The sequence below is a fragment of the Mesoplodon mirus genome (genome assembly GCF_964341445.2).
Source record: "Mesoplodon mirus genome assembly, chromosome: 2".
Classification (NCBI taxonomy): domain Eukaryota; kingdom Metazoa; phylum Chordata; class Mammalia; order Artiodactyla; family Ziphiidae; genus Mesoplodon; species Mesoplodon mirus.
The window spans coordinates 191,153,555-191,171,390 of record NC_138977.1 but is presented as its reverse complement, the minus strand read 5'-3'; the positions used below and the strand labels follow the sequence as shown (position 1 = coordinate 191,171,390).

Genomic DNA, 17,836 nt, shown 5'->3' with positions numbered 1-17,836 from the left:
AGTGAGATGGAGGGACAGCCAGTCGGTGGAGCAGTCAGAACGCATACATTTATCAATTACTGTCTTATATGGATGTGGTTTGTAGTGCTGCCAAACTATTACAGTAGTAACATCAAAGATCACTGATCAGGGATCACCATAAGAAATATAACAATAATGAAAAAGTTTGAAATCTAGTGAGGATTACTAAAATGTGACACAAAGTCATGAAGTTAGCAATTGCTGTTGGAAAAATGGCACTGATCAACTTGCTCAATGCAGGGTTACCACAAACCCTCAATTTGTAAACAAAACCCCAAACAAACAAACAAAAAAACATAATATCAGCAAAGTGCAAGAAAATGAGGTATATCTGTTCTTTCATATCTTTTATGGGCTATTAGCATCCTTGCATTTCAGCTTGAAGAAATCCCTTTGGCATTTTATGTCTCATAATTCATGTAGGCTTTCTTCATTCTTTTTCATTTTTTTTCACTTTAATTGAATAGTTCCTAATGACTTGTTTTGAGTTCACAGATTATTTCTTCTGCTTGATCAAATCTGCTGTTGATGCTCTCTACTGCATTGTTCATTTCATTCATTGCATTCTTCAGCTCCAGAATTTGTTTAGTTCTTTTTTATGGTTCTTCCTTTCTGTTGAACAATCATTTTGTTCATAATTATTTTCTTTTTTTTTTTTTTTTTTTTTTTTTTTTTGCGTTACGCGGGCCTCTCACTGTTGTGGCCTCTCCCGTTGGGGAGCACAGGCTCCGGACGCGCAGGCTCAGCGGCCATGGCTCATGGGCCTAGCCGCTCCACGGCATGTGGGATCCTCCCAGACCAGGGCACGAACCCATGTCCCCTGCATCGGCAGGCGGACTCTCAACCACTGCGCCACCAGGGAAGCCCCATAATTATTTTCTTGATTTTGTTAAGTTGTATATTTGTGTTCTCTTGTAGCTTGCTGAACTTCTTTGACACAATTATTTTGAGTTCTTCTTTGACAATTTGTAGATCTCCAATTCTTTGGGTCAGTTATTGGAAAATTATTGTGTTCCTTTAGTGATGTCATGTTTCCTTGATTTTTGTTGTCTCTTGTAGAATTGCATTTGTCTGTGCATTTGATGGATCAGTCACTTCTTCCAGACTTTACAGAATGGTTTTGGTGGGGAAAGGCCTTTACCTGTGGGTGGCTGCAGACATTGACTGGGTGACTGTGGTTGTTCCAGCTCCAGGGCAGCCCAAGTGGCATAGTCTCCATGCAGCTCTGTCAGCTTAGGTCATCACTGGTGAAGATTGCATGCGTCCTCAAAGGCCAATACTAAGGGTATCTGCAGCTGCTGTGAGTGCCGTTGTGATCTTCAGTGGTGAAGTCTGCTGGGGACATCCTGACATCCTTTTCTCCCTTGGAGGATGTCATGGCCAAGGGCATCACTTTTGGTGCTATGTTTGGCTTCAGGTACACTCACAGTGGTGGTGACACTGATGTCTGATATGTTGCATCCACGTAACAGTAACATACCTGAGATCTGGAGCTTGGGTGCTTGTGGAGCCACCATGCCTCCAGGGTCCAGGGCACTGGCTCACCAGAAGCTCTGTGCCTGAGGTACGAGCACATGTGGGGCAGCCATGGAGCTGGGGACTAGAACACGTGCATTTGCAGAGGACAGTTATTCTGGGGTTCAGGTCCACTTGCAGTGGCTCCAGTGCCTGAGATACAGGTATTTGCAGGGCAGCTGCAGGTCTGGGGTTTGGAGCCCAGGAAAAACACAGCATGGTCACAAAGTTGGGGTCTGAAACATGGGCGTACATGGAACACCCATGGCTCTGGGGTCAAGGGCATGTGTGGGTTTGGGGGTGGGGGACTGACAGCCCCGACTCCAGGGCAGTGGAACAGCAGCTCCTCATGAGGGAGGTACAGCAGCACATCTCTCTCCAGTGATCCATGTTAATCCATCATTGGTTACCTTAGTCATACAATCTGCTGGTGTCTCTGTGGAGCAGGCTTCTGGGGTTTGCACTGACAAACAGGGTCCTCTTTCATGAAATCTGTAGAGAGTCTGTTGCAGAAGCTGTTAAGGTTCTCAGTGGCAAGGGTTGCCAGGGTCTTCTACAGAGCAGGACACTGCAGCAAATGACGGCACCTATTATGTGGCTGGTACTGATTCTGCCCTTCTTTGTTCCTAGCCATCTTGAGATGTCTCAGATAAGCCAACCTTCCCAGTGATCCTTTTCATGTGGTTATTCTGTTTTTTGCTCCACTGTGTTGCTGTAGGTTTTTAATTGGACTCTCGAGCCCTCCCAGGGCTATTTTCTTTTGTGGATAGCTAATTATTGTATTCTGTGGGGGGATGAAAACTGATATCTTCTACTTTGGTATCTTGCTGAAGTCATCTCCTTTCTTTATAAGGGCATTTAAAGCTCTAAATTTCCCTATGGGAACTGCTTTCACTGCATTCTATAAGTTTTGATATACTGTGTCTTCATTTGCATTCATCTGAAACTGTTTTTATATTTTCTTTTGATTTCTTTTTTGAACATTAGCTATTTATAATCATGTTGCTCAATTTCCACATATTTGTGAGTTTATCAAATTTTCTTCTGTTATTTATTTCTAATTTCATTACATTGTGGTTGAAAACATACTTTGTATTATTTATACTTTAAAACATTTATTGAGGTTTGTTTTATGGCCAGCATATGGTCTATTTTAGATAATGTTCCATATGCACTTGAGAAGAATATATATCATGTTGTTGTTGGATGGAGTCCTTTGTTAGTATCTGTTAGGTCTAGTTGGCTTCTAGTGCTGTTCAAATTTTATACTTCCCTATTGGTCTTCTCACTTGTTTTTCATCTGTTATTGAAAGTGAGTTATTGAAGTTCCAACTATTATTGTTGATTGTTTCTCCCTTCATTTCTGTCAGTTTTGTTTCATGTATTTTTGTACTCTGTTATTAGGTCCATATATGTTCATAGTTGTTATATTTTCCTAATGGATTATAGATTCTATGTTCTTAGGTTTTGTAGGTAACATAGCTTTTCCCCAGATTATGGGTGTTATGCTTGATGGTTGTTTTTATTGCTCGTGTGTGTGTGTGTACATAATTAAGTGGAGATTCAAGAGAGGGTCTTTAGAGATCACAAGTCAAACAACTGGTACTTCAAGTTGGAGGGTTTTTTTTTTTATAGTTTTCAAAATAAGAAAAAGGTGATTCAGTTCATAGACCTACATTTAATTATATCATATTTTTTTTATTTGCAAAATGGTTGAGAAAGAGCAATAAAAAAATTAAGGTGGTAGAACATATATATTCTTTTATTCTATCAACCACACTGAGGGTCTAATTAAACAGTGGCTCCTACTTTAGGATGTACTGGAAATTTTGCCTCTTCTATTATGCAAACTGTTTGGAATCATTGAACAACAACCTTGATAAAATCTCTCAAAGTCCTAAAAGCATTGTTGTACAACATTTGTCAAAATGATGATATTTTTCAGAGGGTTGGAATCATATTAATCATAACATTCCTAATAGGGACAACAGTAGGGGATCCATTTTGGGACAGTCTTCGGGATCGGTTCCTGGGCAAGCCATCTGAAGATATCAAAGAATGCCAAAAACCAAAGCCAATCCTTCTTCATACTGGAGAGGTAATACATTTTGATTATCATGGTGAAATTAGTATATCGTTATTTTTACATTTATGAGTTATCAGATATGAATAGTAGCTCTGTGTTGAATAGTAGATCTGTGTGTTATTCAGATGTTCCCATATCAAATTTTTAATATTAAAAAATATGGATGCTATAAGTCTAACTCTAAGAAATAAGGGTCATGATGATTATTAAATACACTGACTTAGATTTTTACATCTATAGTAAATAATGAAACAATTAGAACAGTGGAAAAAGAAGAATAAGATTAACATTTTTCTTATTCAGGATTTGTTTATGTTGACTCCAGGATAGGAGTGGACACAGAATTCTTTGCAGAGAAAAATATCTCACGTTATTTTCTCACAACTCAGGCAACATTATTAATTAAAGCAATATTCTTTTGTTTTGTTATGTTTTGTTGCGGTACGCGGGCCTCTCACTGTTGTGGCCTCTTCCGTTGTGGAACACAGGCTCTGGACACACAGGCTCAGTGGCCATGGTCCACAGGCCCAGCCACTCCGTGGCATGTGGGATCTTCCAGGACTGGGGCACGAACCCGTGTCCCCTGCATTGGCAGGCAGACTCTCAACCACTGCACCACCAGGGAAGCCCAGCAATATTCTTTAAATACTCTTTGGAACATGGATTTTCATATTCATACCAGTGTTCATACTATCATGGATTTTTGATGTAGAAAAAATTTTTAAATAGAGTTTTTCTAATATTTAAATAAAATTCTCCAGGAAGAAGAAAAAGAGGAAACAAAGGAATAGAGGGAAAGATTCTACTAATCTGAATATGGTAAAGGATAGGTTCTCTTGGAGAAAACCTAAAAAGTAAGGCAAGACTTGGTAACTGAAGATTTAAAGTGTTATTAAAGTAAAAAGAAATCATTAACTTAAGCTATTCCAAATGATGGTAATTCCTTATTCATCTTGTATAAGGATAGTTACCATGGTAATATAGGAGAACACTTGGTTATCTATTACACATTGTGATTCCACAATGACAAATCCACTAGAAACTTCATTGATGAGAAAATAAGTCCAGGTTAATGGGACACTGGTATATGAGATTTACATCTTATTACTATTGAATAGATAGAATATTTAATACTACATGAATTAGAGAAAAAAATATGATATTAGGATAAGACACCCCAAAACAGCTGGAAACATTTAAAATCCTTTAATAAAGGAACTTCTATGAGCAGCGTCAGTCTCTTGACGATAGAAAGAATAATATTCTTAACACAGTTTTCATGCTTTTGGTTCTTAGCTGTCAAAACCTCATCCCTGGCACCCAGATATAGTTGATGTTCAGATTATTACTCTTGGGTTCTTGGCCATCACTGCCATCCCTGGGGAGTTTACGTAAGTTCCTCCTTTTCATTTTGTAGTTACACGTGTAACTGTTGTGGATGTGTTTCTGTTGGGATCACTTCTTATCATGGGCAGATAATTCTGTACTGACTCCTTTGTATCCTACTGTGCTATGTTTGGCAATGGTGACAAATATTCCCACCCTCTTTTGGTGGGGCCTCTGAAGAATAAATCTCTCTCTGCCTATTACTAGTGGGTAACTTGAAGTAAACAGAAAAATTTGAAAAGTTATCATTCCAATAAAATTATGCAGTGATTTATTATGTCAGTAGAAAGACTTTAAATAATATTAAAACATAGTGGTTGTGAAACAATCAGTTTAGGTATTAGAAGCATGGAAACATATTTTAAATCTTCTCCTTATGCCATATTTCCTGTCTTAGTAAGTAGCAATTTTTTATCTTTCCATTGCTCGGGCCCTGTCATATAGTCATCCCTGTCATATAGTCATCCCTGAATTCTCATATAGTCATCCCTGTCATATAGTCATCCCTGAATTCTCTCTCTTTCAATTTTCCCTGCTTTCAATCCTTCAGCAAATTCTGTATGTTCTATTCAACAGTTTCCATCATTCTTCCCCTCCCCATCCCCCGGCCCCAACCTGGGTCTAAGCCACCATTATCTCTCCCCTGGATTTTACTGCAATAACCTCCTGTCTCATCTTCTTGCTTCTCCCTCGCTCCTCTATAGTCTTTCCTCAACATTATAGCCAGAGTAATCCCTGTAAAGCATAAGTCAAATCATGTCACTACTCAAAACCTTTTAATGGCTTCTAACTTTCCAGAGAAATTCTCAAACCTTTATAATATCCGACAGGGCCCTATGTGATCCTCTCTTCAGCAAGCTCTCTGATGTGATTTCATACCACTCCCCCTTGATCACCCCTGCTGCAGCCACCTTGGCTTCAGTGCCATTCCCAGACTACCAAGCACGCTCCTATTTTAGGGCTTTCGAACTTTATCCCCATGGCTAACTCTTTTATTCCTTCAATTCTCTGCTCAAAACTCTAACAGAGATGCCAGTCTTGCTTACATGATATAACATTGTTTTTACCCCCCACCGCTCCTACCACCACCACATCACTACAGCGTCAGCACGAACACCACCATCCCCACAAAGACCACCACCATTCTCTTTCATCCTTTTCCTACTTTATACTCTCCATAGCACTTATTGTCATCTCACTTTTTTATTTGCTTGTTGACCATCTTCCCTCCCTAGAATGTCAGCTCCATACTGTTGAATCCTTAGCAGTTTGAAGTGGGTCTGGTATGTGGTAGGTGTCCAATATTTTACTGAAGGATTAAATGAATGAATGAAATAGTAAGTTCTTTGTAGACAGGAACAATACACTCTCTACTTGCCTCAGCTGTTGTTAAATAGAATGCAACCTATTGTTGACTCAGTGAATGGAAAGTGATTGGGATCTTTTGCCAGTGATATTCATTGATTCTGTTTTCCTCCTTCAAGTTGTCTCTTTCCACTTTAGGATTTGTTTTGAAGATAGGGCAGTGAGGAAAAAAGCTCAACTTTAACTTGCATTGTTTCTATACACTTTACTACTGTTAGCCAGGCTAACATTTTGGCTTTTACTACAAATCTTTCTGGGTACCTTGTGTACATTCTGAATAGGAAAACACTTTGATAATTCTGTTTTCTTGACTCAGGACCATGTCTGGACGAAGACTTCGGGAGGCAGTTCAAGAGGTAAATTAAAAATGAAATAAAATATCCATGCATTTTTATTTGGAAAAGAGAAAAGAATTCCCTATCCCTATGATCTGGCACCTTTTAAATTATTCTTTGTGAAGATGACGAGAGTTTTACACATCTTGAAAGTAATGGCTGGAGGTGAAAATGAAATATTGATGGCATAAAAACAAACTTAAAAAATATAAGAGAACTATAGTAAGATTAAAGTGTTTCATTTGTATTTATGTACTAATAATTTAAAAATTGATAATGGTTTTATGGATTCAGTAGTAAATGACCCCAAGTACATTAGTATCTTAGAGTCCTGTGTAAATGAAAATCTAACACATGTTAAAAATGCTGTATTTTATCTATATTTGTGATTTTCTTTAGATTCAGAAAGTATTGTAAATCGTTCTAAGATGACATAATCAACAAATGTCTTATTATTTGGAGCTGGCAATAACTCCTATGGTTAGCTAATATGTTCCCTTTATACTTTTTTGGAAATTGATAAAATATCTGTATTTTGGTAATAAGAAGATTCTGCATCTGCAAATGCAATCGTTAAGATGTTCAGAGATCCATTGACTTACCCAACTATAGTACAGAGTTATGGCTTTAAGTTTTCCTAACGGATCCTCTGATACTCCTGTACTCCTAGGCAGTTTTGATCATTAGGAAAAGTATTGTTAAGATAGTTATCTTACACTAATGATTCATATTTATAATTGTATGTTAAGTATAAGTAGGATGATAATACACTATAAGATGAAGAGTAATTTTATTGCACTCTCCCTTTCCCCCTAGGAATTTGCAACTTATGGGATGTTGAATATGACTGTTGTTATTTCGGGTCTATGCAATGTATATACACACTACATTACCACATATGAAGAATACCAGGTAAAATAAAAAGTTCTCATCATTTAAATGAATTATACCCTGGTCTACCTATTGCGTCAAATGCAGAATTTCTTTGTGGACTTCCTCAATCGTGTTTTTGAGAGGTGATTTTGTTTTAGGGCTGGTAAGAGAATGATAAGCCAGAGGTTGTATTTGGGAGTTCTAGGTTGACCATTTCCAAGTTCAGGTCAAAATTCTAGTCTCACTGACTTCCACTTTCCCTGAAATAAATTACTTTGTCAGGGGCACTGATAATAAGCCTGGGTTATGGCATACAACATTCCTAACTCTATCCTTAATGCTTCTGGTGCCTTAAACTTCTGTAGAACCTGGGAAAAACTCCCTTTGATAGTTTCTGTTTATTGAGTGCACTGGCTAAGCACCTTGCAAATGTGAGCTTACATAATCCTCACAATTAGCCCTCACTGAAGTCGAGTATTATTATATCCATGATACAGATTAAGAAACAGAGCCTCAAAAGAATTAGGGAGGCTGCTGACTGGTAATGTGTTTTTGTTTACAAATAGTACAGAAAGTAGCCCAAGTACTTTTAAACAACAGTAGTTAAAAACGTGAAAACAGTGTAGAGTTCCACAATTAATGGTTTCTAATACATCTGCAGGTATAACTTGGCAATGCATACCATGGCACATAGGCTACCCCTTGACAAATACTCAGTAATTCCAGCAGTAGAGGCTGCCCTGCTGCCCTCTGTTGACTTTACTGAAGGGTCCCTGCCTTCTAGGAAATCCTGTTGAATAAAGGTTCTTAACTGGGGTAAACTTAGATGCAAATAAGTTTTCATGTATCCACTTTTTCATTTATCTGTAACTGTCATTTAGCATTTCTTTCAATTATGAATGTAGGCAACAAATGACAGTAATATTAGCTGTACCTCTGACTTTTGTCACCAGTAGGAACCATGAATATTTTTCATATCACAAATAGTTACTGCACATCTGGAAATACCTTTTACTCTCATTGCTATTTTAAAATCACAGCAGTTATTAGATCTGCTACTAGATCTTGTTATTCAGTAGCATCATACAGAAGTACAAACATTACTCTATCGCAAAATTAGTTTATTGTTGTTTGATTTCAGTTGAATGGGTTTTCCTTTGTCAATCCATGTATTTTATTTTATGTGTTTAGAAATGTTGCTCTGAAAGGGGTCCATAGGCCTCAACAGACTGCCAAAGTAGTCCATGGTGCAAGTAAAGCTAGGAGCCCCTACTAGCTTGTCTCCTGGTTAGGGACATGAAAAGATTAGTATTAATTAATTAATTAATTCACTCATTCAGTCAACAGATATGTTTTGTGAGAGATACTGTACTAGCCACTATCTGGGCATAACAATGCCTTGTCCTCAAGACCACTAGAATTTATGGGCCAGTAAAAGACGTAGAAGAAAGAAGATGATTACAGTTCTGTGAAAGGAATGCACAAGGTGTTATGAAAACAAAGAGAAAGAGCACCAGTTTAGACTGGGTATTTGAAGTTGGGGACTGGCAGATTTTCACAAAGATGTAGAATTTGTCCAAGTTATTGAGAATGAGTAAGGACTAATTAAGCAAATAAAAGTTAGGGAGGGTGTTCCATATTGAGGGAGCTACATACACAAAAGTCCAGAGGCGCAGACTTAGTATATTTAAGGGGCCATAATTAGTTGAGTACCATGTAATTAGCATGATGAGGGTAATGAGACAGGGGCTAGAGTGGGAGGCAAGGGTTAGGTCGATGGAGAGTCTTTTATGTAGATTCAATAAGGAAGATTTTGGGGAACTGCAGTAGAATTTAGAAGAAGGAATGCTCTGTTGAAATCTGTGATTTAGAAAGCTCACTAGGATGGCAGTGTAGAAAATGAATTGGAAGGGCAAGTGTAGAAGCAGAGAACTGATTAAGAAGCTGTAGTTATGACCTGGGTGAGAGCTAAGGGTTTGACCAAGGTAAAGCAGTAAAGAAAGAGGAAAATGAAAAAATTCAAGAGATATTAAGGAATGATGACTTGGAGACTTATAGGATATAGGATGAAGGAGAGAGAGGGGTCTAAGCTGACTGCAAGATGATCCTGGCATGGGAGACTGGAAGGATGGCCTTCACTGAGATGAAGAATGTTGCAGGGAAAGCTGATATATTTGGATTAATGAGTTCCAGGTTAGATCTGATGAATTGGAGGTTTCTGTGGAACAACCAAAGCCTTGGCACTCAGGTAAAAGGAGTTGTATTTGGTTCTATTTTATAGTTCTATGATGGGTTAAATGTCCTTCTCCAGATAGTTCCATCACACCCCCCCCCCCCAGTTTATCCAGGAGTTACTAAGACTCTTATTTTTCCTCATTTTTTTCTCCTGCTGTACTCTTTGGGGGAAAACATTTATATTACAAGTACTTAAAATAGACATAAACTCAGGAGCTATTACCCTCTTTCAGGTTAACTGGACTGTTGGTCCAAATGGCATAAGCCAGGAGAATTCTTCACTGCCTTGAACAAGTAGTTGATGAGAGCCATTTACTTTTGCTGGTAGATGGAAATGCCCACTCTCCTTTGTCATAAGTAGTCTTGAATTATGTCAGTTTGGATTATGCAAGATGTCCAGTCATCACCCCTCACTAAAATGCAATACCTCTGTAAATGGATCGAAATATGCAGAATGGTGCAAGACTCTGTTCTGCCTCTCCTGCAGGCTCAGCGGTATGAGGCAGCATCCACAATTTATGGACCGCATACTCTGTCTGCTTACATCCAGCTTTTCAGAGTCCTTGCTAAGGCCATTGCTACGGTAATCAAAAATTGTATGCTTGTGTGTCTCAGGGGTGGGAAGATGCAGAGGGGAGCAAAAACGACCTTAGCTTTGAGTGTTCAGTTTCTTTGAAAATCTTTGTATTTAAAAATATTGTAGCTGTGAGGTATCTCTAAGAAGTGAAACTGGTAAAATAAATTCAGAGTCAGTTAACATCTTCTGGTAGTGACCACTTTTTTCATACTTATTATCCTCCCAATCATCGTGTGAAGTATGGAGGTATTTTTCCCCGTTTTTCAGATGAGCAAATAGGTTCAGAGATGAGAAGTGATCAAGCTTACTATAACTGTGAGTTGAACCAGTGCTCTCTAATCTTGGTCAGTTTCTCTCCAGTTGCTTCCTGAATTGAGTGGTTTATCAGTTCTGAGATGCCCATTTTCCATATTATAACATCTCTGAAATTAGGATGTATTGGGTTGGCCAAAACGTTCATTCGGTTAATGAATATGTTGTTTGATAAAGTTCTTGGTGAAAATGAAAAATGTCTTTTATTTTTACCTAAAACTGAAGAAACTTTTTGGCCAACTGAATATCTTCCAATCAAAGGAATCTTACAATTATAGTTAGTAGCATGTTTTCACTTTCTTGGTGGTTCAAAAATAATAGTAGTTATTATAATCAATAGAGCCTTATGGGCTTCCCTGGTGGCACAGTGGTTGAGAGTCCGCCTGCCGATGCAGGGGACACGGGTTCATGCCCCGGTCTGGGAAAATCCCACATGCCGCGGAGCGGCTGGGCCCGTGAGCCATGGCCGCTGAGCCTGCGCATCCGGAGCCTGTGCTCCGCAACGGGAGAGGCCACAACAGTGAGAGGCCCACATACCGCAAAAAACAAACAAACAAATAGAGCCTTAGATTTGATAAAGTGCAACAGTGTTTTGGAATGTACACACACATTGTATCTACCTAAAATCTGTACACCTAAGTTTACTTAAAGGAACTCCACTTGTGTAAATCTTCCCTCTGGAATATAGTTTATATATGAAGCTGCACTCTGGTGTCAAAAGATTAGTCAATAAGCAGGATAAGGACTTGAGTGTGATAAATGGACCCTTGTACAAAACCACATAAGCCCCAATAAAGGCTGTGAGGCAATGATGGCATAGCAAAGACAATAAAGCCCTTTCAAAGAAAGAGCTTGGATATATTAAATTGAAACAAAACTGCTGTTTCTGTAGGTCAAAATAGTGAAATATGGGCAATTTCATATGTCTTCATCTAATTAGTTATTGACTGTGTTTGAAGTTTCAGTACAAGGTATTTACTTCAGATATATTTTAATTATCTGGTTATTTTTTTATCATAATATTATTTTCAATTTTAGGTCTGATACTTTTTTAAAAAACAGAACTATTTTTATTTTTCATCATAAAAGCTAACTATTTGTAGAATATTCAGATTATACAGAAAAGTATAAACCTCTAACCCATCTCTAGAGATAACCATTGTTTAACTTTCATGCAATTACAAGTTTATAGCTCTTCCCGTGGAAGTAGAGTCATCAAATTTTATAGTGATATTTAGGAAGAAAAGTGTGATTCATTTTGTGGAAATTTGTTTCAGAATTTTACAGTTACGTGTCTAAGAATATCTATGTGATCTTGAAAAAAAACCCCACTGAGTATCTGCAAGCCTATCTTCCCATTTGCAAAATGAGAATGATAACGAGTAGGTTATGTGGCTGCTGTCAAGATTAAACATATAAAGCAAGGATTAAATCCATCAAATCCAAGGGAGGGCTGTTTAAAATTTGAGATTAGAATTTTGGTGACACTATTAAAGGTGGCAAATTTTGTGGAAAGTATAGATTAAACCAGTCATGATACAGGCTGATCTTAACTTTTAAATTAAAAATATATTTATTATATTCTTTAATGAGCACAGAGAAGGATTTAGGAAAAAACTTGGTAGTGACTTTGGATAAGAGAGACTCAACACTTTTTAAACCTTAAAAGAATAATTACAGTGTCATGTTACAGAGGCTTATCATGTGTTTCTGTCCAGAGTCCTACAGTTAAAGAATGGCTGTCCCAGAATCTAAACTCGTGGAGCATGATTCCTAGCTTAAACTCTAGATTATACTGCCTAGGGGAGTGAAAGCGTTACCTGTGACTGACACTTTCTTCTAGTCACAAAAGTTTAAATTATGGACAATGAAGCTCCTATTTCAGCAGAGTTCCCCTTGCATTTTGTTACAGTTGTTAGCTCTTGGGAAGAGGGAGAGGGAGTGGGAAAGTGAGTGTATGTGTTTGCTTTAATGAAGGCATCTTTGGGGATCTGGGGAAAGGGTCTCGACTCTACATTGTATGCTTCTTAAGCAAATGTTCTCTGTTCTAGGATACAGTAGCCAATCTGAGCAGCGGTCCAGAGCCTTCATTTTTCAAAGACCTGATGGCCCCATTAATCCCTAATACTGTGGATAAAGCGCCCGTAGGCAGAACTTTTGGGGATGTCCTGCAGCCAGCCAACCCTACATACAGAGTGGTAAGACTCGCAAAGAGGTCTTGGGATCCTTCAGAAGACTGTGTGGGGATGGGGGGAAAGATGTTGTTTAATGTCACCACCTACCTCAAATCATGCCTCGGACAAGCTGTTAGCAGTAATTTAGAAAATTGTTCTTATCTCTGCAGAGGCTCTGAAAACATGAAAATGGGGAAGTATTTATTTTTCAGTTGGTAATTGTGGAAAATTGAATTTCTAAAATTCAAATTATTCCTTTTCTTTTTAAAGGGATAGTCCTGGAAACATCCATTGTAGCATAGAAAAGTTGTCTATGATATGTCAAGGATAGGAAAAGCATATAGAAATGAAGTAGGATTTCTACCACTACTATTTGATATAGATCTTGTGTCTTGCAAATTTGCTAAATCATTTACTAGTTCCAGTAGATATTTTTGGTGTGGATTCCTTAGAAATGTCTATGTATAGAATGTCATCTGTGAATAAAAACAGGTTTACTTATTCCTTTTTGAATTTCTTTTGTGGATGCCTTTTATTTGTTTCCTTATTGCACTGGCTAGAGTCTCCAATGCAATGTTGAAAAGAAGTTGTAAGACTGGACATACTTATCTTGTTTCTAATGTTAGGAGGAAAAGTATTCAGTCATTAAGTATAATGTTTTCTTTAGAATTTTTATAGATGCCTTTATCGGTTAAAAAAATTCCCTTCTATGTCTAGTTTGTTGAGAATTTTTATGAAGAAAGGGTGTTGAATATTTTCAAATCCTTTTCTGTGTCTACTGAGGTGATCATGTGGTTTTTGTTTTTTATTCTATTAATAGGGTTTATTGTATTGGTTGATTTAAGATATTAAATAAATACCCTTTAGTAATGGTATATAATACTTTTTACATGTTGTTAAATTTGGTTTGCAAACATTTTTCTAAAGAGTTTTGTACTCATGTCCATGAGGGGCATTTGTAGTCTTCTTTTCATGTGTTGTCTTTGTTTGCCCTTGGTATCAGGGTAACACTGGTCTCAAAAAAGGAGTAGAAACTGTTTCCTCTTGTATTTTCTGAAAATGTATGCAAAAGATTGATGTTATTTCTTCTTTAAATATTGGATCAGACTTACCAGCAAAGTCATTTGAATTTGGGCTTCTTTTTATGGCAAAATTTTAAATCACTAATTCAGTTCCTTTACTCGTTTTAGGCCTATTCAGATTTTCTGTTCTTGAGTCAATTATGTGTCTTTCTAACAGTTTACTTTGTCTTTAGGAATTTTCCCATTTCATATAATTGTCTAATGTGTTGGGATAAACTTGTTCATAATATTCCCTTATAATTCTTTTAATTTCTGTAAGGTCAATAATGATGTCCCCTCTTTCTGCCTGATTTTGCTGACTTATGTCTTCAAAGAGCTATCTTTTAGCTTCATTGATTTTATCTGTTTTTCCATTTCACTGATTTTTGCTCTAGTGTTTCAGTTCTTTCCTTCTGCTTGCTTTGATTTTATTTTGCTCTTCTTACACCTTCTTCTTTTGCATTTCTTAAGGTGGATGCTTAGGGTTTTTTTTAATGTTTTAGTGTCCTTTTTTAATTCCTCTGTTGGTTTTTTACTATGTATATTTTTAGCTGTTTTCCTGGTAGTTATTTTAGGGACTTGAAAAAGAACTCTGTTTCTTCTCTTTACACTCCACTCTCAATACTTCTGACAGCAGATGTGTGGCGGTTTCCCCCCACCAAGTAACTCTCCAGTTCTCTATGGACACCAATTTGATGTCCTACAATTCAATTCAATTCTGATGGTATTTACTTGGGGTTGGCACAGATCCCACAGGTTAAGGGCTCAGTCCCACTAGACTGCAGCCTCCCACTCACCTCCCACTCCCCATACACACATATTTCAGACACCAGTGGCAAATCCAAGTTGTCACCTGTGTTTCTAACAGCCTGGCTATAAATTGGAGATTCCCATGACCTCCTCCTCAGGTTTAATGACTTGCTAGAATAGCTCACAGAACTTAGGAAAATAGTTTACTTACCAGATTACCAGTTTATTATAAAAGGATGCAACTCAGGAACAACCAATGGAGAGATGCATAGGGCAACGTATGGGGGAAAGAATGCAGAGCTTCTCCAGCTATGCCAGCTTCCCAGAGTCTCCACATATTCACAAGCCTGGAAGCTCTCCAAACTGCATACTTTAGGGATTTTTGTGGAGGCTGCATTATGTAGGCATGATTGACTAAATCATTGGCCATTGGCAGTTAACTCAACCTCCAGCTCTTTTCCCTTCCCTGGAGATCAGGGGGTTGGAGTTGAAAGTTCTAACCCTCCAATCACAGGGTTTGTTTGTCCCCATTCTGAGGTTATGCAGAAGTCTGCAGCCACCAGTCATCTTAATAGCATACAAAAGACACATTAGCAGAGATTCCAAGGGTTTTATGAGCTGTGTGCCAGGAAATGGGGGCAGAGACCAAATATATATATATATATATATATATATATATATATATATATATATATATATATATCTCACGTCACAGAGCTATAATATGCATCTTAACTAATCACAACCTACTTTAATATAATACTAACTTAATTCTAATAAATACAAAAAGATTCTTCCCAAATATCTTTTTTCCCTTTCCTATCTTTGGTGATATTGTCACATATTATATCTACATGTAAATGTAATAATAGTGTTATAATTATTGTTTTATAAAATCTTATGTCTTTCAAAGACATTAAGAAAATCTATGAAAAAGTATATTTATAGAAAATTTTTATTTACCTACATATTTACCAGTTCTGGTACTCCTTATTTCTTTTTAAGAATTTGTATTATCATCTAGCATCATTTTCTTTCAGCTGGAAGGACTTCCTTTAGTATTTCTTGTAAGACAGTTATACTAACAACAAATTCTCTCAGCCTTTGTTTATCTGGAATGGATTTATTTTATCTTTGAAGAATGGTTTCGCTGCATTCTTGATAGAAAAATTTTTTTCTTTTATTACATTGAATATGTTATCCTGTTACTTTCTGTACTTCACTCTCTAATGAAAAGTCAATTGTTAATTTTATTGTAATTTCTCTGTAAGAAATGAACCACTTTTCTCTTGCTGCTTTCAAAATTTTCTTTTTGTCTATGTCTACCACTAGTTTGCTACAATATATCTAAATGTGAATCACTTTGTGATTATCCTACTTGGAATTTGTTGAGTTCCTTGGATCTCAAGGAACATAAGGTAACATTCATCAAATCTGGGAAGTTTTCAGCCATTATTTCTTCAAAAAGTTTTTTGTTCTTTTCTCTCTTTCTTCTAGCTTTGGAACTTCTGTTTTGTGAATGTCAATATACTCGGTGTTGTCCCACATGTTTCTGAGGCTCTGTTAATTTTATTTCAGTCTTTCTTTCCCTCTCTATTCTTCATATAGGATAATTTATATTGATAAATTCTAGTTCACTTATTCTTTCTTCTGTCATCTCACATTTGCTGTGAAATACCTCTAGTGAATATTTCATTTCAGTTGTTGTGATTTTCAGCTCCAGAAAATTCTCTTCACTGTGTCTCTATTTGTTAAATCATTATCATTATACTTTCCTTTAGTTCTTTAAACCTGATTTATATTAGTTCTTAGAACATTTTAATAACAACTCCTTTGAAGTCTTTGCTAAATCTAACATCTGGGGACACAGAGAGGCAGTTTTGATTGTTCCTTTTTTCCCCTTAGTATGGGTGATGCTTTCTTGTATGCACATCTCACTTCGTTGTCATTGTTGTTTGAATACTGCATGTTTGTTGATATATTGTAGCAACTCTGGATTCTAGCTTCACTTCCGCACCCCAGAGTTGTTATTTTTGTTTATTTGTGTGCTCATTTAAAACTTGACTGGACTAATTAGTAAAGTCTGTCTGTCTTACAATGTATGGCTGCTATATCTTTGCTCAGTTTTTTATACTTGATTTTAAGTCTCACTCTCAAGTGTTGCTTCTGTGATTACAGAACTTAATGTTCAGCTGAATATTGGTCAGAGTTTGTATTTAGGTGGCTCAAGGAGTAAGAATTTCAATTTCTGCTGATAGAACTGTGTGGGCTAGGGTATGCATTCAAAGTTCAGACCATTTTCAGTTTTCCCCAAATTTTAATTTCCACTGGGGTCTCTTGTATCTCCTCTGCACATACATCCAGACATTAGCCAGGGATATATGAGTGGTTTGGGCCTGCTCTGTTCTCTGTGTATGATCATAGCCTCTGGTTAGTCCAGGATAGGATAAGAGATTATTAAAACCATGACAGTTATCTTACTTCCCCACAAACTATTAAATCACCAATTACCAGTCTAGCCACTATCCCTCAATGTTTGCCTTCCACTGAGATCACCACTTTAAATGGCTATGTTCCAAATTAAGTAAGTTCCTTCTGGCAGCAGCAGAAAAGCTGTTGATTTTATGGCCTTCCCTGCTCTGGTTGAAATATAGTACTACAGAGGATGAGAGCGACCCTGGTAAGAACACCAAAAGCTTGCACTGTGCTTACCACTAAGTTTAGTAGTTTTAATGAACAAATATTTCTCAGCTTTTGGTTGATAACTGAAGTGCTAAAATGGTTATTTTTAGAGTTACATATGATCCAGCAATCCCACTCCTGGACATATACCCAGAGAAAACTCTAAAAAGATATAGGCACCCAGTGTTCATAGCAGCACTATTTACAATAGACAAGATATGGAATGGAAGCAAACTAAATGTCCATTGACAGATCAATGAATAAAGAAGATGTGGTATTATATAATATACAATAGGTACTACTCAGCCATAAAAAAGAATGAAACAATGCCATTTGCAGCAACATGGATAGACCTAGAGATTATCATACTAAGTGAAGTAAGTCAGACAGAGAAAGACAAATATCATATGCTATCACTGATATGTGGAATCTAAAATATGATACAAATGAACTTATTTACAAAA

At 37.1% G+C, this 17,836-nt stretch overlaps 1 protein-coding gene across 2 annotated transcripts in view; it reads left to right on the top strand.

The window, feature by feature from the left end:
- ASAH2 (N-acylsphingosine amidohydrolase 2) overlaps positions 1–17,836 on the top strand; it is an 88,220-nt gene that overhangs the window by 48,741 nt on the left and 21,643 nt on the right. For both annotated transcript variants that reach the window (XM_082604803.1, XM_082604802.1), the window contains 6 exons: positions 3,519–3,634; positions 4,919–5,013; positions 6,690–6,729; positions 7,525–7,620; positions 10,304–10,399; positions 12,757–12,903. In XM_082604803.1, coding sequence (XP_082460929.1) covers positions 3,519–3,634; positions 4,919–5,013; positions 6,690–6,729; positions 7,525–7,620; positions 10,304–10,399; positions 12,757–12,903 — 590 coding nt within the window. The remainder of the gene's footprint in view (positions 1–3,518; positions 3,635–4,918; positions 5,014–6,689; positions 6,730–7,524; positions 7,621–10,303; positions 10,400–12,756; positions 12,904–17,836) is intronic.